Below are 22,766 nucleotides of genomic sequence, written 5' to 3' on the forward strand. Positions count from 1 at the left end.
ACAGCGCGGTAGGGGCGGGAAGAGGAGCCACGATATGATATTATCACGATACTTAAGTCACGATACAGTATTATTGCGATAAAATATGAGGCAATATGTTACCTTTTTTCAACTGTAAATTATGTCCCCAAATGAAAACTTTCTCTACATCTGATTTATCTAATAAGTTTTCATGCCATTTTTTTGCAGCACCAAAATGTATAGTGGACTGAAAAAGTGATTGATTATATTTGTTGGTGAAGATTCTCAGTCATCCAGGTCATGGTAATCGTAAGTGCTATATCGTAGGCAACTGGACTTACTTGCATTTCTTGACGCGGTTTCACAGGTCACATGACCCCTACAACTCTGCAAGGGTTCTCAGGGTTCATAGCCTTCAACTTCGTACCAGTCATTTAGAACTGAAGAAGCTTCTTGGATGAGAGGCGAAACGTCCTCAAGAAACGCAAGCAAGTCCAGTTGCCTACGATATAGCACTTACGATTGATTATATTAGTCTAATAGGCTACCTAAAGTTTAATTTATATCTGTCGTATTAATAATTTCTATAATAGGCCTATCATTCAATATGTAGCACCGTGTCACGAAATAATATTGCTACAGAAAAGTATTGCGATACAGTGCTGTATTGATTTTTTTAAGCCCTACAGCACAGCACATAGATCAGGTGTGTACAAACCTTTTTTGAATGGGGGCCAGATTAAATAAGGTGGAAAAAAAAACCCGAGTAGTGTGAGCTGCTTCGCACATTATATGGCTTATTTAAAAAATACAAATTATACAAATGCAACTGTTTTGTTTTCCATTGTAGAAATTGAATACTTTCCTCTGCTCCTGAAAGCAGTGGCTGTCACTGTCGACTTTACGCTTTTTTCTTTGTTTGCTTGTTTATCGTCTCCTTTTGAAAACACACTGTGGGGCTCCTACTTGATGCTTGTCTAACAACTGTACAATAGTCCTGCCATGAGTGGGAAAAACTGAAAAAATGCAACGTGTCTTTGATTTATTAACCGGTATTGTGTGGTGGGCCACAGATAGTATATTTTCAAATCCAATTTGAGGCTGTTTTAAGTCTGTCTGAGGGCCATGATTTGCTCCCAGGCTGGACTTTGGACATGCCTAACATTTACGTCTTCTACTGCTCACAGTGCAAAGTGATTCAAGCAGTTAATGTTTTTTTATTTTTACTTACTGTTGTTTCATTGCTGTACTTGTCCCCTCTTTGACCACAATTAGTCATAAGTATTGATTGGAAAGCATAGATTTTCCTTAGGTCAACTGTCATTTCTTTCATGTTATCAACATTAAGAGACATGAGGTCAACAACAGGGCTGGTATCAAGCCTTTCTCAGGCCACCAAGAACAATCCTCAGTGTATTAAAGGTCCAGTGTGCAGGATTAAGGGGCATCTATTGGTAGAAATGGTATATAATCTTCATACCTGTTTCATTAGTTTATAATCACCTGAAAATAAGTTTTTATTACCTTAGAATGAAATGTTAGTACCTACATGACTTAGGAAACCCTCCATCAGAGAATTAAATGACGACAGGCCCGTTGCCCTGATGTCTATGGTCATAGGTCACAGACTGGTGTTGGCTCTCCTGAGAGGAAATCACAGGCTGAACCCACTTACAGTTTGGGATTTGTGATCTCTCCACTGCTCCTCTCCTTCTACGCCAACAACTGCACCTAAGAAGACTGTTTAACTCCTTAAATTTGCAACACAACAGACATCTGCCTCATCTGGGACAGTGACAAGTATGCATATAGACGGGAGCTTAAACAGCTGGCCCTCTGGTGTAGTGACAACAACCTGGAGCTCAGTTCACAACTGCCCCTATTACCCTACTCAACCACTCTGTGTCAGCTGGGACCCATGTCTCCCAGGACATACAGTGGGCATCCAACATTAACTCCATCAGGATTAAGGTCCAGCAGAAGCTGTACTTCCTGCACCGGCTCAGGATGTTCAACCTGCCTCAGAAGCTGCTGATTCACGTTTACATTGAGACTACTCAGTCTGTTCTCTGCATATCCATCACTGTCAACAGACTGCAGTGGACAGTCAGGACTACAGAAATAATCACAATTGCTCTTGGACCTTTTCTCCTGTTTCCACTTTCCTTATCAGCCCTGCAGTTACTGCTCAGTTCATACAGCCCAGCTCCATTCACTGCTAGACCATCAAACTTGCCAAGTGCTTCTTGCCTTTTCCTTGTAACTTCTGCTTTCTGCTATCTGTTACCTGGAATCTTTAATTTGTCACCTGCCTGTGTTGAACCTCTGCCTGGTTTCCCTGCCTGGCCCTTTGGATTTGTTTGCCTGTTTTGACTGCCTTCTCAGTTCGGCCCTTTGCCTGCCTCATGATTCCTGCACTGCCAGTAAACCCATACACCTTCACCGAATCACTAAAGTCATCCTGTCTGCCTGATTTGTCAGCGTTTGGGTCCAGTCCCTCTTTCCTGTATTCAGCAAGTTGTGACAGAAAGATACTGTCCCATTCCATTATGGGTGTATCATGTTTTTGGAGCTAGAGCCATACTAGGGACTGTAAGTCTCTCAATATCTCAGTCTCTGCTGCACAGAGTTTGACTATTCTGTAGCATATCTGTGATGTATCTTTTGCAAGTCCACCAACTTTATGGAGCTGCAATACTAAATGGTGAAATACTCCTTTGACAAGCATGGTAACAGTAGAAGTCCAGTTGTGATTGCCCATATGTATTATCAAAAACCTGCAGTTTTATTCTAGATTTTATCTCTTCAACCCCACAAACGTAACAATGGTCCTTTTTCATTTTGAGTGGATACAAACATAGCCTGACATCACCTGACCAAATCCCAAATGCAAGTTAGTCTGGAACCTCTCAGTTCAGTTTCGGTTTCCACGCTGTAGGCCAAAAAAGCCTCTGAACACAAATGAATAGATCTACAACCAATCAGAGAAACATAATGCGATGTAGCACTGAGCAACAGAAAAAAATGTAAAAAAGACTACAGAGATGGGCTGTAATGGTGTAGCATCAATATGTCTACTAACGAGTATATCTATTTTTGCCATCAGAACTTGAAGATAAAGGGTGTTTTTACTCACTCGACTAAAATACCTGAAACAACAGGAATCTTCGAAAGTTCCTCAATGGCGCTCAAACACTCTCCATATTAGATTAACGGTTGTGATTGTCTCGTCACATCTCAAGTTGCTGGAAATCTGTCCAAAGCGGGAGCGGACCAGACGCATCTGCCAGAGCTAATAAAACACAAGCTCACAGATTCGTATGCTTCCCAGGCAAACACAAACCCACAGTCACACAATTTCAACATATATCCTACATCAGCTGACCAACACATCTGAAACATTTCTATTTGATTGAATTTGTCACTCACTAAAAACAGCTGCAATAAGATATTGATACAATATAGCATGCAAAACTATCATACAGCAAGAAAAGTATTTTTAAAGAGAGAAAGGTAGTAAACCAACATCTTAAGCCAGAAATCTGTGCATCTACCTGTTTGGTATCCGTCCTGATGTTTTGCTGAAGAATCTTCTGATGTTCGGCTTCACAATCTCCACCAGGTTATCTCATCTGCACAGACTCCTTCACTTATAAAAATGCTATTGCTGCATCATTGGTCAAACCATACTGCACACTACATGCACAACAACTTTATGCACAGTGAGGATTTTGCTCGTTGAGACGGTCCATTTTTGGCTCTTCTTAAAGCCACCGCTATTTATTCTCCATCCAGCTTTAGCTCCCAGTTCCACTGTTGATCAAAATGTCTGTTTTACCTGTCATGTCACACCATTACAGATTAGTATAAAGCAGTAATTCCAGTACCAAATTTAGGTTTTAACTATGGCGTGTAAAATTAGACTACAGAATTAGTCATAGGTAGGTTTCATTGTGAGTGCAGTGGAGAAAGGAGCGGGTAAGATGGCTAATGAGGAGAAAAGAAGATTGGAGAGGATTAGCAGTGACCTGGAAACAGCCATGTGGTAACAGGCTGTACGCCTCCCAGCGTCAAACATGAAGCTGCTGGCACACAGGTTGCTGTTGAGCAATGAGCATGTCATAAGACAAGGAAAACATGGCAGTGGCATTTTCAGAGGGTGATGTTATGAAGCTCTGAGGGCAACAGATGTTAAAGTAAGGGTGACTGGCCAATCTTGGTCTGACTGCAAGGCCATAGAGGCAATTCATTGAGTGCAACCACTACCTAATAAATGTGTCTGGGTGTTCACAGTAACTGATAGAATACTTCAACGTCCAGATGACCATTTGTATATCAATTTCTCACCCCATGTTATGTTGAATTTGTAAGGAAAAATTAGTTTTTCTCAGTGCCTCTGGTAAACAAAGAATCCAAAAAATGAATTAAGAATTCTTGATAAATTGGAGTCATAGACATCAGTCTAGTTTTTGGTGTTTGATATTCTCCCATTAACAATGCTCATTAACTTCTTGCTTCTTCCCTGCATGTTTTGTATGCCCCCTGGTGTTTCAGAGAATACTGCAACTCTCTGGGTGCTTGTAGCTCATGTCATGGCCATCTGTAGAAATCCGTGCCATGGCATCTTGTGCAGGCACAGTCAAAGCTAAAGCCTCCTGGGGATGTAATTGAGAACTGTTCATGCCCATGGATTTCAAAAGAACAACAGCAAATGAGGAAACAGACCTCTAGAGGTTAAATTGGGGAAGGAGGATGTTTACTGTGAAACCCCTGGGTGGATGAGATGGGATGTGTTCATTTAATGTGTGAGTGTGAGCTTGGGGGTGTCTTTGCTGGCTTTTGATGTTTCCACAGTTCTTGTTGTACAGTCTGTATTCTGCAGTGTGCACTGTACCTCATGGTCAGTAGGGTCCAAAAAGTTAACTTGTGCCCAGAGTACCCTCTTGGTTGAATCTCGTCCCGCATACAGAATCTCTTTCATCTTACTATAAAAGAGGTTTTTCCTTTAAGGGATATGGGAAAGAAAGCCCTGGAACTAATTTTCACTGAACTGCAGCTCTGGTCCTGGACACACCTTAGATACTGTAACTTCCAACAATGAAAATTTGCAGCCCATGTTTTTGAGTGTTGTCATAATACTCTTAAAGGGATATGAATGAAACATAGGCAGTCTAATACAGTCAAAAGGTCCTGCAAGTTCTGCCCTCATGAAGCTTATATTCATTCTTTGTTGATGCTATCAGATAAGTCTTAAGTTCTATGGACTTCTGAACAGGAGTAAGTCACAGATGTGCAAGTCACAAGCAAATCTCACGCAAGCAAGTGCACAGTGACTGTGTTGAAAATACAGCAAGTTGAGTCCCAGTTGTAAGTCAAGTAAGACAAGTCAAGTTATTGCTTAGTTTAAGCAAGTCACATGTCAAGTCATATGAAATTCTGACGACCAAAGTGTTGCTGTTTAGGGTGAGCTTTCTCGCTAATGTTCAATTATCCAGTAAGCTAATAAGATAGCTAAAAAGACACAATCACACACCTTTCTTTGTGGGTATATAATGACAGATGAGGTTGGATGTTTTGGTGGTAATGTCACTGATTTTTTGGGTTGCAGACCTTGTGACTTGTGTGCTGCTGTTCTCTTCCTACTGCCATCACCAACAACATAATCCTTGAATCCACATTGTATTATTTTTTGACAAGCTGCATACATGATGGCTGCCTTGTGCGTTGGCCTCTGCTCATCTGCCACGTCCTTGATGATTGCCAGGCTTGCTCGTATTGTACTAGAAACTACCCAATCATACTTCAAAACAGGAAGTCAATATTTAGAAAAACACAAATATTTAATTTAAAAAAGTCAAGTCCTTTTGAGTCATGTGTCTCAAGTCTAAGTCTCAAATCATGAATACCAAGTGAAAGTCGAGTCTTTTGTCACTGTTAGTCAAACAAGTCTAACGTCCCCAAATTTGCAACTCAGGTCACATCAAGTGACTCAAGTCTCCCACCTCTGGTTTGAGGTAAGTGTCTGTCCGTTTTTACATATCGTATGTTTAATTTAATTAGACTTTCAAATGTACCTATTAAACAATTTAGTCAGTGTGGCTTTGCTGCTCTGCAACTTGGAGCACTGTGATAGATCTGTCATTTTAATATTCCGTGACACACTTGCACCTAAAACACTTGGATGTGTGCGTACCTTTCTGTAATATTCAGTCAAACTGTGGACAACAATAATTCACAGTCCAAACAGAAAGAAAGCATGCTAATCTACATGTTTTACACATGAACCTAAAGTGGAGCAGTTAGACTAAGATGTTCACAGCCTGCAGTTCTGTAATGTTTAACCGATGAACTGTGCAGTCATAAACGTTATTTAGTCATTTTCATTCTTATCTAACCAAATGTGGATTGAGATATGACATGAAACTCCTGCCCAGTGACTTCACAGTGATCTTCACTTCACCAGAGAAACCATGTTGAAACCTTGTGGATTTTGTGTTGTTATCGTTCAGCTGTCTTTGACAGCAGGAATGAATGCTGGTAAGAACATTACACTTCTTTAAAAAGACACTAAAATAAGCTTTAGTTTAAAATAGACACAAATGCTCCTGTTCAGTCTCTTCTTATATGTGGCATTTTAGAGAAGGCTGTAGAAAAACCCTGTGAGTCACATTTATGATGTCAATATATCAAAGTTGCCGGCAGAAAATGTTGGCATTGTGCATTTCTGCAAACTATAGATATGTAACAGTTATGTTGCGTATGTAGCACATGAATATGAGCTGAATTTGTCATTGGGAGGTGAAGGGGATGGTGGCTGGTATGAAACCTAGGTAAGACTGCTCCTAAGCAGCAAACTACTGTAGAGCATTTTTTGAGATCAACAAACAACAACCCTGAGTGTTTTTTTTTTTACCAAGACACTGGGGACTTTCCAGCTGCAATTGTGGCATCAAAACTGGGTGTTTTTTTAAGTGAGACATTAAGGCATTTCCATTGGTGGTTGTGATGACAAAACGGAGTACTTTAAGCCAAAACATGATCTTTCCCTAACTCTAACCAAGTGGTTTGTGTGCCTAAACATAACCACATGTGAACCACAGCATTGTTGAAATGTAGGGTTTCAACATATCCGCTCTATATGAAACAAACAAATGTTACATATCTGCGGGTTGCAGAAACATACAACTGCTAACATTTATTCTGGTGAGTAGATTGCATATGCATACTAAGTGAGCTAAAGACTTAATCATATTCAGGCAGATGTGATGGTTACTGTGACCATCAGACAAGCAGCATTTTACACTAACTGCATGAAAACCAGTGGAGTGTCAGATAATGGCTGTCATCTATTAAGTTTGCATGTCATTACAGATTGGAGTGTTCAGAGGACTCCATTCAGCTCTGATGTAGGAAACAGGTGAGACACCACATGATGCAACAGGCCGCTGCTTTTATGGGATAAACCTGACATGACTATGCAAATTATCTCTCAAAGGAAACAGCTGTAATATGCAACATTACAATAATGCATTTTTTCTGCAAAATTGTCAATACTAACATAACTCAATCAGAGTAAAGATAAGTAGCACCAATTTCTATCAGTCACCTCTGACAAGTCAAATCAGGCACATCTCAGGACCCTGTCCTATGTGTGTTGCTTAACTGTTCCAGAGTAATATGATGTTAGCCACTCCAGACTAAAATATCTCACCAACTATTGGATGAATTGCCATGGCATTTGGTACATTCCCCCACAGCATAATGTAAAAGCTTAAGTAATCCTCTGACTTGATATCGCCATTATCAGGTCAAAATTTGTCCAGTATTTTGGAAAATGTAATAGTACGATGGATGCATATAAACATAAACTGCTTAACATTTAGCATGTTAGCATTGCCATTTTGAGCATGTTAGCATTTAGCTCAAAGTGCTACTGTATCAAAGCATAGCCTGAGAGAGGTGCTAACATAGCTATAGTGTCTAAAGGGGGAGGAGAAGCCATGATGGGTCCTGTAAGAGGCTCCTTTTTACACTGTACATTTCACATACAATTTATTCTACTATAGCCTATATTCTATTTACTGTGTACAAAGAAAACTATGTCAACTGGCAACAAAGAACAGCACTCAGTGTTAAAGTCTACAATGGGCTGCCAACTTTTTAATTTAGTTTGGAGCAAGATTCTGTATTGCTGAATTCAGTGCATTTTATGAATAGGCCTTTTGTGACATTACCAACTGTGGGGGGTGGGGGGGTCAGGGTCATCACAAGCATTTACACATGAAAAGCTTAGTCAGTAATCCTGGTCTATTCCCTGCATTCTAGTAAATTTATGGAGTCATGTTGTTGTTACAGTGTGAAGAAAGGCGGACAGGGGTAAGGTGGCATTAAAAGACAAGACAGTCAGGAGAATTCGGAGAGTCATCAAGTAACTACACCTATAGTAGCACTGTAGGAAAAGTAGAGGAAGGAGAATAACACTGTTCAGAGACAGCAGATACTGCAGAATCATTTTGTTTTTTTCAGACAACAAACTAAATTTGATTAAACAAGAAAGCCAGCCGAGTGATAGAAGAAAGGGGAAGACCTCTTAGCTGAATTATTTGTAATGGTTTTCTTATTGATTATTTCAGAAGTGTTTTCAAACTAATAAGACTTGAGGTAATTCATCTTCTGACACATTAGCAGCTAAATTAAGTTATTAACCAAAAGTTATGTCTGATAAATAAGTGCTAAGATAAAAATCAATAATGCTTTCATTAGATGATGGGCTGTGTAGCATATCTGCTAGACTTTAACTAGCCTAAATGGCTGTTTAGATGTCAGTAGACATCAGATCCACACAAGATCATTATTGTCCTTAAAAGGTATATGCAGAGACTATCAGCGCACTGAGTGTTTCTTCTCCTTTGTTTTACCCTGCCTGACAAAATGGAACTGTGGCCTGAGAGCGTGAAAAGCATCAATTGTGTGATTCTTATAGTCAATGCCTGACAGTCCTGGTGTACAAACTCTCATCAGCACATTTGACTCCAAAAGACTGTAACTGAAAGGTCAACACAATAACACCTAAAGAATGTTCTTATCAAAGAGCATGATACAATTCTTCGTATTTTTTTTCAAGTGAAACACTGTTATATTCAGGCAACGGCAACATTTAATCCACTGGCTCATTACTTACCCATCACCTATCTATTTCCAGGGCATATCTTCATCCTGGAGATGCTGGAAAGTGGCCATCTGATCCTTACAGAGACACCAAGCCCAAACTAATAACTGGAATCAATAAACGTGTGGATATGTGGCAGGCAGAATGTTTGATATTCAGCTGTAATGACACATTTGAGACAGAAATGATGTCTAACCAACAACATATGATGGATAGGGAAGGAGGTGATAGTATAAACAGCCACCAGACTATAGTTATCATGGAAGAGGACCCAGCAGTGATTGAGGCAGCCACTAACCTCTTTGAGAAGTGTCTCACTCTATCAACTTTGTTCAGGTACCACAAGGGGGTGCTACATATTCTCAGGGGAAGTCATGTCTTTTCTGCTAGAAATCATGATGTCATACTGGTCGGCCATGGTAGTAATGGTTCCAATGGAACAGGTCAGTTAGCTGGTTATGGCCCAGAGGAACTTGCCAGATTTGTGTCAAGCCTAAAAACTGAAGGCGTCTTTGGTCATCTTGGCACAATCACCCTCATCGGCTGCAACCTTGGAAAGTATCAGCACTTTGTGTTACAGCTGCTACAAAATCTCCGGTCTCTCAGAGTGGAAACAAAGCTACACCTACACAAGTCCTTCCTGTCTGTTAGTTCTGGCGGAGAGATAATGACTAGGACTGACGGAGTCTGGAGGTCCCATGACCACAGAGGAAGAGTCACTGCTGAGCTGGACCAAAGAGGAGGCCTGCTTACGAAAGTGGAACTTGGCTGCACCGGGCCGGTGATTTCTGATTATAAAGGAAACGTTTTATATCTCCAGACACTGGAGTGGCCAAGCCAACCTCAAATGTTTGTTCCAGTGGAGCTGCGCAAGAAGTACCCTTCCATTGATTGCCTGGAGGGGCTTACTTGGAGCTTGTTCTATGAGGAGAATGAAAGAAGGCGTGCTCCTGATTATGTCTCAGACAAAAGACTCTTGACAGCAATTTGGCTTACAGGGCCAGGACCAGAAGAGGACAACATTGTCTTCAAGCATATCACTAACATTCAGGATCTGCTTGTAGAGATACGATACAATGCCAAAGAGGAAGTTGGATCAGACCTTTACTATGTTCTCAATGAATGCATTTACAAAGTACATGGGAAAAATCTAAGTGTGAGTCTGGTGGGCAAGTTCATGAGTCCTAGTAATCAAGCTGAAGTAGAAAATTTCCGTCAGAACTTCAGAGACCAGCAGGGTGAGTCCTCCCTGCAGGAGCTGAGACAGGGTCTCAAAGCATCCAAATTCAATGACTTCTGTCGCCAGACTTTCCAGTACCAGCAGTGTAACTACAACTGTGAGAGATGGGGTCGTTACTTCATGGCTGCTGTATTTTCCGCGTCTGTTTATAACTTCAGAACCTTCTCGCTTTTCCTCATGAGTGTCATAGGTTGTGAAGTAGGCCGCTCACGAGGGACTGACGGCCCCTTGTGCACAGCGTTTGTTGGAGCTGACCATCCCATGATGACTGAACAACCCTGGCCTGAGCATCTGCGACGAGGATTCTACGGCTGCACTGTTGACAACTATGAAATGGCACCGAAGGACAGACAGATTTGGTTGGATGAAGTTGTTGCAAAGGAAAATGCCCTGTACATCAAATCGAAGCAAATAATGAATGCTGTTGACCATGATGAGCAAACAGAGCTGGACATCTTCGGGAAGGTCAAAGTCATGAATAGGTATGTGTTCTCATCTTATCTAGAATTCTTTCGAGGTACACCCGAGGGAAGGAAACTCAAGAGAGGATGCACTCCCTCTTTCCATGAGAACTTAAATCCATAATGCCGGCATAATATGTGATTAGAGTTCATCTCATTTGTGTATTCATTGCATAGCTGGTGCTAGTATTCTTCTTAGCAGAAGGGTCTGACACATGTTGTATTCTGCCTGATACTGATATGATACTGCTATAAAGTGCTGCATAATCTACTGCTTCAGCTTGTTGGCTTGGCTATGTATTTGATTAATTGGCTAGAAGAATAGGAACGATCCAGATAATGTACTAAATTAAAGCAATAAAACAAAACTGTTACAGCAGATCTGTCACATTTTAAACTATTTTTTCTCAAGAAATCAATAAATGATTAAACAATAATTTACTGAAGTTCTGGTGGTTTCTTTGTATGTTTATTACATCATGTTTCTTATGGTGTCACACAGGTCAGAATACAGAGAATTACAAAATATAAATACATAGAAAATGCAGGTTTGCAGAGGGTAAAGCATTAACAGGTAGAAACTTATAATGGGACTATAAAGTACATAATTCGTGTTTTATCAAATGATTGCAAAGTCAAACATAAAGACAGAAATAACCCAAACTACACTTTAGCATTCTGTTGCTGACACGTGAATTCAAATTGAGATGATTACTGCCACATTTTTAAAGATCCAGACGTTGCTTACACTTGTAATGGCTGTAAACTGTCAACACAATAACACATACTGTGAATTGGAGTCAGCACAAAATAGGAAATTCTATATGTTTCAAAGCTTCTGAAAGTTAAACTCATTTTTCCTCAGTGTTTCTGAGGATCAACTCTGATGATACATGCTCTCATACTGATGTTTTCAAATGGTACTCGTTTGTTAGCATTTTTGTCATGCGGAGTTGGCTACACTATATTACAGTATAGGAACTATATTCTTAGCATTTATGTAGTTAACTAGTGAGATGACCAAAAGAACAAGTCCTTGTTCCCTTTTATGAAATAGTGAATAATGCTCTCTCTTATCCAGAAGGCCATGCTTCCATTTGATACTATTTTCACAACTGTCACCCCTCCGCTTTGACCTATTAGGAAATATCCTTATGAAGTTTTGAATACCACGGCGGAGGGCCATTCATCCTCCTATTATCAGTGAAGTAAACATAAGTGGTTTGAAGGCACCACAAATCACTATTATACATGGAATAAAAATTGGAGCACATAAGGTAAAGTAACTATGGTAATGGCTATGACTGTGATAATGCCCAGTGCCTTTTGCACCGATAAAATTCAAAATGAGTACTAGTGCCTCTGCTTGTTGGATCACCTAATAGTGTCTGAAGGGTATAACATGCATCGTACTAATACTTTTCATTTGTACAACCTCTGAAAGCAGAAGCATTAACAGCTGTTTCAAATGTCCCCACTTAGAAGCCTGCCGAGACAGAAAGTTGATGAAGCCGGTTTTCGACGCTGTTAGACAATCCAACAGGCACTGCTTTCGGAACAAACTGACACCTTTATATTGATGACACATTGTACGACTCTGTACATTTCAAACATACTGAAGCCTTGAGAGAGTAAATTCTGAATGCTGAAGCTGTGCATTTGTTTAGCTCCACCTCTACTCCCCAAATCTCCTCCCAGCTCATAGGTGATGTTTTAAACTCTGCCATGAATCAATCTTAAGTGTAATCTGGGAAGACATTTTGGGATGTGTGTTTTTCTTTTACTAATACAACACAGAAGACCACTAACATTCTGTGACTAATAACATGCTAGACAAAATCAGATTGTCCTGTCAGGAACCTGAGCCAATATCAACATGTGCATAACAAGTAACATACATAACATACTGCATGTACTTAACTCATGATCACCAAATGGCTACGAATCGGTTACCTTTTACTCAGTGTGAGGTTGAGTAGATGATTTCATTGTAAGATAGTTAAAAAATAGCACAAAGTAATGACAGCACAAGGCACAATGAAATGAAAGCTAGACTGAATTTGAACTTAAAATGGTGCAAAGGATTCTGGGCAGTTTACTGGCAGAAGCGGGATGTAGAAAACTGTCTAATAAGAGATCACAGCATTTAAAAAATGTAAAATTTTAGTCAGAAATGTTGGGAACCGCCAACTGTGTGCAGAGTAGACTTTGTACCTTTGTATTCTGTCCGACACCTGATTATGAGAGTGATGTGCATATGGTTACTCTGTTAAGTGAAACTCCAGGGTGGAAACAGGGTGGAGTTGATGTGTTGGGCTGAGGGCTTGCTCTTCACAGGAGGATGCAGCTGCATGAGGAGCCCCCAAACTGGTCTTTGAGGAGGCCATGCTGACTGGTGGCTACTTGCTGGATTAAGCTCCAGAAATGCTTGAAAGAGATGCCCTCGCCCTCACCTACGCCCATCTTCGACAGGATGTCACCAAGTCCCTGGTCTGAGCCAAACTGTTTTGTAATGAGGAGCAAAGAAAAAAAAGTGAGAAATGATTTGTGTGTTCAGTGAGAAAGTGAAGGTGCTGGCCTCTGAGAAAAAACTCACTTTAAAGGATCACTCTGGGTCTAACACTGTATTCATCAAAGTTGTGAAGAAATACTAAATCCATTACATTTAAATACAATTAAGAAATAAATAGATAATATATCAGAGTCAGCCTAAAAAAACCCCACTGTGTGTAATTTATGTGAACCAGAAGGTTGCTGGTCTGATCCCCCGACAGGTTAGGTGAGATATAATAATGATTATATTAATATATGGATAAACAGTTTGTTTTCTCTTCTAAATCACTTTATTTCATCTGTTGGATTGTTGGCAACAAGTCGCACCTCTTGTGTTTCCTTACCTGCCACACTTTTTTTTAGTGATGTCACCATGTCAAGTTATTACAGTGGTCAGTACAATGTTATCATCAAATAAACTAAAAAAATAAGACCTAACTTGTAATAAACAAGAAGGATCTTTCATACACTTAAAGTTTTCATATTTGCAATGTATTAGATTTACTGAAATGTCTCTTCATATTAAATTATTACTTTGCAGGAAATTACCTTGCACATAATTAACTAATAAAATCATGCCATATGTCAGGGTTTCTTCTGCAACAAATATCAAATTGATACAAGGACAGAGAAAATCAGCAAATCCTCACTCTGGAGTATGTGGAATATTGGTCTGTGGATTAAACAAGTCCTGCGCAAGATGTGCTGCTGATGAGGCACGGGACTCCCTAAAAAACTTGGTATTTCACCCAGGGGCAGTGCCTAACATCCTGTGTCAAACAGAATATCGTGTACCTGATGTGTGCTCTTGTTGGCTCACATCAGGTTGTCTCATCACTTTTCGCAAGTGCTGTAACCTTAAACTTGTTTATTAACCTGATGTTTGCTTCAACCCCAAGATTAAACCTACAGGAGACCTCACGCCTACCTGTAACTTCAAACAGAGATTTTTTTTGTGATGATTGATTTACGAAGATACACTTAGATTTTTGCTCCTTGTACTGCTAGCTCTAACTAACATTAGACCTCCCTGCAGGTTTCTAAATAAACTTTTACCTGACTAATGATAAATTCTCAAATGACTATCATGATGTTCCACTGGAAAATACGTACAACCAAACAGTGCTAAAATATACTGATATTTAAATGGGCTAAATTATGTCCAACAACAGAAATCTACTCAGATAGGGGGTCTTTATTCTGATATAAATGTAGTACTTTGCGTAAATAGATACCCAGCCCAGACTTACAGGCAGACTATCAATTTCCATGTACATAGGTGAGACCAAATATACAAGTTATAGGAAAACATGAATAGTATATTCTGTAGGCCATAATACTTGACACAAATCAAATCAAATTACCAATAACAATTAAAACTAGCCCGTAATTTGCCACTAACTCAACTCATTTTCGTCAGACCAAAATAATCCATGGTTTTTGTCCTGAATTCTTACAAAGGTACACATAGGTCATAGTGGAAAACTCATGGATGTGCTGTCAGAGCTCAGGCTAAGATTGTCACCGAGCTCGCTCACTGCTACGTCCTGCAAAACCACGCCCAACCGTCTGAAGTACCAAGTCTTTAGGGAGTCCCATTGAGGCATGTCTGGTTTAGATAAATAGTTCTAGCCTCCTGCATATGCCACGTCAGTTTTATGTAGATAGCCTGATATCATAACTCACAGATTCGCCTCATCTGTACAGCATGCTGTTGTGTGTCTGTCCCTGTAAATGACCAGTTTAAGGATAACTTCGGTATTTTTCAACCTGGGCCCTATTTCCCCATGTGTATGTGTGCGTATGATTCATAGGTACAACTTGTTTTAAAATTGGTTCAGTATTGAGGGAGGCGGATGCAACCGGGAGCCGTGAAACGAGCTAAAACTTTGCTGCTTTTTTTGCCACTGACAGGTTCAGATCGCCAGTGTTATCTCTGTAAATAGCATACTAAGCATTTCCCTTACCTCTGGGCTGTGTGACGTCATCTGAATCTGAACCGGTCAGTGGCGAAAAAAAAGCACTTTTAATGCGCAAACTTATATGGGACGCATTTGCCCCCGTTACCGTCTTAGCTTGTTTCGCGGCTGCCGGCTGCATCCGCCTCACTCAATACTGAACCAATTTTAAAAAGAGTTGTACCTATGAATCATACGCACACATACACATGGGGAAATAGGGCCCAGGTTGAAAAATAACGAAGTTATCCTTTAAGACAGCAAAGTGCAACTTAAAGGTAAACATGCCGATTTTCAACCAGCTTGGTGTCATCGCAGTGTGTGCAGATGAACAGTGTATGCCTTCCCCCTGTATTGCTGGTGCCTGGAGCTCACCCCTCTATCTGTTGGCAGACTTTTGCCCACAATGCGACGACACACAGCTGGTTGAAAATCAGCAAATTTTTCTTTTAACTCTGCAGTCTCAACTCCAAAGGCTTAATCAGAATTTTCCAGGGACATACTGGACTCATTCACCCCTGGGAAAAACTATTCCTTTAAAAGAATACTCCACTGAAAATGCAAGTTTTGAGTATCAAATGCTCATCTGTGCGCTGAAGTGTGGCTCTGAAAAGTTTGTATCTGGCTCTTTTCAAAGGATGGCAGCTGAAGTCCTCTGACCCAGTGACCCAGTTTCATGGCAGAGGAAAAAATGAAAACATCTATTCCCAACATAATCAAGTTCTCTGCCTCTTCCTTGTAATTGGTGTGAATACATAGGTCGTGATTCCTGCTGTTTCACTTGCAACCAACATACATAAGCAATACATAAATAGTTATACATGCCACAAATATTACAGCCATCTTTCAAAGAGATGTCGACATTCAAAGAACAGATTTTCAGTGGTATAGTCCTTTAAAATAAACATTACCTGCCTTAAATGTCAGTTAAACAAAGCATAGATGATGGATTTCCCAACAGTCATCTGAGCCTGTGTAACCTTTAGGTCTGTGATGACTGATATGTGCATGAGCCCTGTGTGACTCTGCTGCTGAGCGCGTCTCTGACTGTCTTTGTGTGAGGTGAGTAAGGTGAGGTGTGCTGCCACACCCAAGTGTGACAGGAGTTTTACCTTGACCAGGTTTGGCATCTGGGAGCCCAAAAGATTTTTGAATTCATCAACTTTCAGTGTTCCACTTTTGTCACCTGAAGCAGAGTGGAACTGGGTGACCATCGTGTTGATTGCCTTCTCGAGGTCTGAATACTGGGGAGAAGGAAGACAATAGAAAAAGGATGGTCATACCTGGATCTAATTTCATGTTATGATTAGGGGCACTGCCCAAAGGTTCTGCACAGACAACAAATGCAGCTACTGGCCAATCAGCAGGGGAACTGCAAAAAATCTTTCAACCTAAAGGACAAAATAAAATCTATCATTGCCTTCAAAAACATCCTATATGAGCATTCTGATATGCTCCCTCTGTGGTTACGGCTGCGTTACGTTTAGGCAACTAAAACTACTTAGTTAAAGCAGCTATAATCAATATTTTCTTATATCTATGTATCAAATGATGACATGACATGTGTCGCTCCTGGTGATGAACCTACAGAGAATGATGAGCTGAACCTGCAGCTCTCCTCTGCATGGCAGAGCTTTATAAAGACTTTTGTTGTTTAGCTGTCCAGCTGCAACTTTAAAGTTCTGTTTCACTTTTGGCAGCAACCTCCGGGGCTGAAAAATGATGCCAACACATAAGTCCTAAAGACTGCAATTCCTTGAATGACTGCTTGAGGCTGGCTCCAAAAATGTCCTCACAGACACCAATTTTAAAATGCCCACCTCTACAGCAGAAATAAGGGCTACAACCTGGTACAAAAACCAGTTTAGGTCTTTATCACTAATTTCAACATTTATCACAACTGTACAGGAGTGATTTTTTGTAAATCTGGCCCGTTTACATTTTATTAAGACTTAAGAGTTATGCATAATTAAGGCCGTGGTCACTTTGAGTGACAGCCACCCCTCGCTCATCAACAGCTTCACCCACTTTTCCAAATAAGAACATTTCAGGCTACAAAAAAAAAAAAAAAAGCGCCAAACGTAGGTCTACAAACCAATGGGTGACGTCACAATGGCTGCATCCACTACTTTTTTTACAGTCTGTTGTTCACTCTCACCGCTCTCACAGTGTTGATATCAGCAGCAGCTGCTTTCAATGAATAAGGACTTAGCACCCACTGCATACTCCCTGCTCAGCTGCCAGGCAAAGTTAGAGCCTAGCTAGTGAACATAGTTAGCAACACAAGAGACAGATCTGTCCCTCACGAGTTGGTAGAGCCCAAAATCAGAGCTTCAAGAGAGTGTCAACTTAAAAGTTGATCAGTGTAGATGTATTCATAACTTGTGTCCACTACCCCCAAATGGCCAGAAAAAAAAACACTTACTGCAGGTTTTAAATCAGGGAATGATTGGTGATCATTGGTGTATGCTGTGAGACAATATTAATTTCTCTAAAGCCAGAGCTTTTGTCATACTGTTTACACTGTATGAACTCGGCTGTACTTGTAGGTGATGTTGCACATCAGTTAGCAGGACTGCTTAAAGGGAAGACTGGACTGTTATGTGGTTTTTCATCTGTTTGGTGAAGTACCTACATTTGCCAGTTATTTGTTGGATTAGCCAAAAAGACATTCCTATCTGACTACTGTAACTATAAACAATGTTTTTAGTTAATTTTGCATAAACTACTTTATCCCCACCAAATATATCAATATCAAAGTAGAGCATTGTCACACGCCGCATGCTGGTAGAAGACAGGATGCCAACACCTATTTCTGATGGCAAGGTCAAATACAAAGAGGCAAATAGATCTCCACCTGCTTTAAAGTGAAACCTGGGAATTCAAAGAAGGATGGTGATGCAGAGAATCATTTAAGAGGACAGCAGGTCATCATATCATTTTCAGGGCTTCATGTGTGCTGACTCATGTTGCTAGGAGCAGGTAGAATAGATATGTTTATTATAACTTTGGAGCATTTAGAGAAGATGAAGTTGGGATAACAATCTGTTAGTGTTCTCCCATTGGCTCTTACAGACTGACGGTACTTGATACACAGACAGTTACAGAGCTGTTAAACAAATACCACATCTATTTGAATAAGGCCATGAACGTGGTCCGCCCTTTATTATTTGCCCCACCTGAGGTTATGCAGTTAGCTATATCTCTCATGGCTCTATGCTAACTTTTCCCCCAAGGAGTACATTTGCTTCTAAATGAAAGAATTTCGGAGCACACAAAGAAATTTAGGAGCACAGTTAAAAATGTTTATTTAACACAGAGTTTATGAACAAATGTATTACATATGTATTTGAACTGCACGTGTGCAATGTTGTGAAAACTAGAGGAAGACTACAACAGTATAAGACCCCAGTATTTACACCAGAGGTATTCAATAATTGTTAAAGAGGAAGCAAAAGTCTGAACCTCATAGTGTCTTAATTGATACTGAACTAACAACCCATGGGCCAAATCTAGCCCGCAATAGTGTGCAAGGTAGCCTGCTGACCATTTTCCAAAATCCAATAATTTTTTTGTACTTTGAATGTAAATTAAATTCCAGAGTGCATTAAAAACATCAAAATAGAGCTTGTTCATCAAAAAGAAAGTGCTGGGTGAGGATCCCCAGACACCCTGACAGAGGTCCAGCCCCAAATGACCTCAAATCCTAGAAACAGCCCTGCATACACCTGACCTGTGCAGGGCGGCTGCAAATGGATTTGCCTCTTGTTAAAGATGAGTTGGGATAGCAAACGTCAAAAGGCTGAAAACAGGCAAATCATTTAATATATATACTGATAAGTATTATTATTTTTTTATTTTAACTGGCTTGGCTTCCTGTCTTTTTGCAAGTGACCCCTGGGCAAAGCAAATTGAGTTTCCCTGGTCTAGCTCTACGTCTATCAAATGAAATCAACATGAATTTCATTATCATTCCTAAAGTATTTATTGCTCATTTTCAAAGTAGGGTACTTTTAACATACAGACACATGAACATACTTGGAAAACAAACTGCCATCTTTACTAGAAAACAATATGGGTTCTAGCAAAATGAAGCTAAGGCCTACATATCAAGAAAAAACACACAACGTGATTGATTACTCATTTATTTTAATTTTTTTTCCTACGTCTTTTGCTGGAAAGAGAACTGAGCCTGTGACTGCACCGTTGGGTGAGGTTTGCCTTCAGGGCTTTCTGGCAGAAATGGAGTTCTTGGTTAAGGTAAGGGGAAAAAAAATCATGGTTTAAAAGATTTCTGCAAGAAAGGGCTTTTTGGCAGAACCTTCCCCATATGCACTTGACACCAGCTGTGTCATCACAAAAAACTCTGCACTGATTGTGGTTTGTGGCATTAGGCCTATACTTGTTGTTTTTTGAACCATTAGCAGCAGGGGGGGAAGGGGGAAGTGTTTTTATTTTTACTCACACACTGTTCTCATAAATGATTTTTATATTATATATATATTTTTATATATCTATTCTGGGGGCAAATGTTTGGGAAGTACTTGCACTGTAGAGCCTCTATTCTTTTAGAGCCAGTAAAAACGGTTGTTTACAAGTTTATAAAGTTTTATAACCGAGTTGACAAATCCATCTACCACAAGGTCCGTTTAGTAGCTCGCATCACATGAGCTTCCTCAGCAAAATGGACCTTTAAATCAAATTTTTATGACACTGCGTTTTTGTATTTTTTTTGTTTTTTAACTGTTGCTATTTCTATCATTTAGTAGTAAAATTTGTAAGGAATGCACAAAGTATTACAACTGTTTAAAGCAGTACACATCCAATGCTTTGGGCATATTATCACCCAACATCTTCCAACTCCTGAGAAAAATTCTGTCTCTTTGGCTGCGAAATGCTCCATTATGTTCACCAGCTAGTCTCTACCTGTGTCTGTCTGCTGTTAGCTGCTGAGCAGGTATAGTGGGGTTCAGACCTTTTTTTCTGGAAACAGCAGCTGCTGGAAACAACACTGATAAGAGTGTGAGACTAAATCAAACATTAAATGTGTTCTGAAGTAAGATTATGAGCTTAAAGTTTAAAAAGTTCTGTGGATTTGCAGATCTCACCATTGTGAGCAACGTCTCTCCGATTACACGCAGCCATCTGATTCATTGTTAGTGTGGTTCAGAGCAGCAATAAAGATGGTTGTCTTGCTACAGTTATTCGGTGCATGTGGGCCAACAGCTTTGTCAAAACCACACCCTTTCTGACTGATGTACACATGCTGCTGCAAGCCCACTTCACCTCAACAGAAACTATCCCACAGACAGACATGGTTCAGTGTTTTACTACTGTAGAACACTGAGCCAACACCTTATTATATTCACTTAACTATTACATAAAGATTATGTCAGCCTAAAGATACCAAATGAGTCAATTAGTCTCTGAAATACAAACAGGGGGCTTTAGTTTAGTTTATTGGCAGAAAATAATTTTCAAAAAATGCCACATTTCTTTTAATATTCTTTGGAAAGATCAGTAGTGAAGAAGCGTTTAGTTAAACAGTCAACATTAGAACAATTAACGACAGCCTGTTTTTTGTTAGAGTGCCCATTACCACACCCAGATCCTGACATTTCTTTCCCGCTCATTGTTGATCACCGTTGAACAGTGAGGTGAGAGATAGTTTGGGCAATTGGGCTTGTTTGGGGGCATTATCTTGACCACATGCTGCAGTGGATCATTGCTTGTTCTCAACTGTCTCTTATCATTTATCTTAAGTGACATTAAGTTTAGTTTAGTTTGCTTTATCTGGTCATTTTCCAACTTATGCAACTCAATTACACACGAGAAAAACAGTAAATAAACAGCAATAAGTCGTTACTTAAACAAAAGCAGGTTTGGCTGACCGAAATGGTGTTGACTGAAGCCTTAGCTTATTGCAACTACTCTCTGTACTTTGCTGGGATTTGTACTGTTTCCCTTTATTGTTACAATGAAAATATATGCATATTATATACCCAAAAATCCCAAACATTTTCCGTTTCAAAGCTGTTCCACAAATTAATTGACTGTTATGCATCTTTGTTTTGCATTTTTTGTAATATAGTGATGTCACCAATTGTGGCCTATTGTTTAATAAGGGCTGGTCCTGTTTTTAATTTGGGAGGTGACACAGGTTCCCACCCATTGTGTCCCCTTCCCTTCAAAGTCTTAACATATAAAGGTTATCAACTTGTCAGTATTACTGAAGGAAGAGCTTGTGGCACAATGAGAAAGGCCCTATAATAAAGAGGAAGCCATGTTTTATATACCACACATAGACAGGTGAATGAACTCCACCTGGGCCCTACATTCAAACTCAATCATATAAAATCAAAGCTGCACAAATGGTCTCTGTAATGTATGTCCATGCTTAGTTATAATATTGTGTGTGCAGTGCTTGAGAGGGTATCACGGGACTTCTGCTTCGGCAGGCCAATGCCTCTTCTCAGGGAGGGGCAGCACACGTTTCCGTGAGAGAAGAGCCTAAAACACGGAGGCTGGGATGCGCAATGGCTCCCATATCTGTTTGGTAAAACTCGAGAGGTTAAACTGGATTAAAGTAGCTCCTTGGTGACTTTTTTTTCCAGGCCTGACGTGAGAAGCAGGAAACCCTTTTATAATAACTTGCTCCACTCTGTCTAAATCCGTGTGTACATGTCTAATTTCACAGCGGACAAACACTTGGAAACTAAAGTTTAAAAAGTCGACATTGCGAAACTGTGTCGAGCTTTACGCAGGTTTTTCAGTTCTGGCTAATAAAAGAATAACTTGCATTGTTTCTTACCTGAGACATGTCGACTGTTTCAACTTTTCTTCCTGCGTGTCTCGCGCTCGGTCTTGCTGCGTGTCTCGCGCTGTGTGTCAGTGGAGCATTAACTTTACTGACAGTCACCAGCTGGCAGCGTTCCTGGATCCTCCCTCAGCACGAGAGAAAAGCCAGGAAGAAGGAGCCGAGGCACCACCTTACATCCACCTCCACTCAAACAGCACTATACTCTTCCTTTTGTCATTTTATGGTATGTATATACAGTATGCGTGGGGACAAACAACATGTTAAAGTGGGATACAGTATAAAGAGATGTGTTGGGATTATCCACTGAGACGCAGCTCGCATTCAACAGACAGCTCATTCCACATCTGGAAACCTTTAGTCAAAGTTGGACGCTGTTGTTTTGCGCAATAACTGCCTGCAAGTTGAGGCTGGTATTCTACTTTTCCTCCACACTGTCACAGTGTTAACCTCTTCATTACCAACTGTTAGTGTGACACCAGATACTTTTGATAGGTCAGGTTTTTATGCGCACTTTATGAGACTGTGAGAAACGCCTTTAAATTCTGTTGGAGGGGAGGTTTTTTTTTTTAAATAAAAACCAAGAGAGGGAGAGACAGAGAGGGTG

The 22,766-nt window shown here is 40.2% G+C and overlaps 2 protein-coding genes across 2 annotated transcripts; one reads left to right on the forward strand and one right to left on the reverse strand.

Moving 5' to 3' along the window:
• Positions 1–6,416: 6,416 nt before the first annotated feature.
• LOC125904459 (uncharacterized) lies at positions 6,417–11,184 on the forward strand. Its single transcript, XM_049601854.1, has 3 exons — positions 6,417–6,498; positions 7,333–7,378; positions 9,164–11,184. The coding sequence occupies exons 1-3, from the start codon at positions 6,432–6,434 to the stop codon at positions 10,953–10,955; spliced, it is 1,905 nt and encodes a 634-aa protein (XP_049457811.1). The 5' UTR covers positions 6,417–6,431; the 3' UTR covers positions 10,956–11,184.
• A 94-nt stretch (positions 11,185–11,278) lies between these two features.
• s100v2 (S100 calcium binding protein V2) lies at positions 11,279–22,301 on the reverse strand. Its single transcript, XM_049601858.1, has 3 exons — positions 22,154–22,301; positions 16,455–16,586; positions 11,279–13,333 (listed from the first exon to the last, which is right to left on the reverse strand). Exons 1-3 carry the CDS (start codon positions 22,160–22,162, stop codon positions 13,163–13,165), a joined length of 312 nt encoding a protein of 103 aa, XP_049457815.1. The 5' UTR covers positions 22,163–22,301; the 3' UTR covers positions 11,279–13,162.
• Positions 22,302–22,766: the final 465 nt, after the last annotated feature.

This window comes from Epinephelus fuscoguttatus, linkage group LG17, assembly GCF_011397635.1.
Source record: "Epinephelus fuscoguttatus linkage group LG17, E.fuscoguttatus.final_Chr_v1".
Lineage (NCBI taxonomy): Eukaryota > Metazoa > Chordata > Actinopteri > Perciformes > Serranidae > Epinephelus > Epinephelus fuscoguttatus.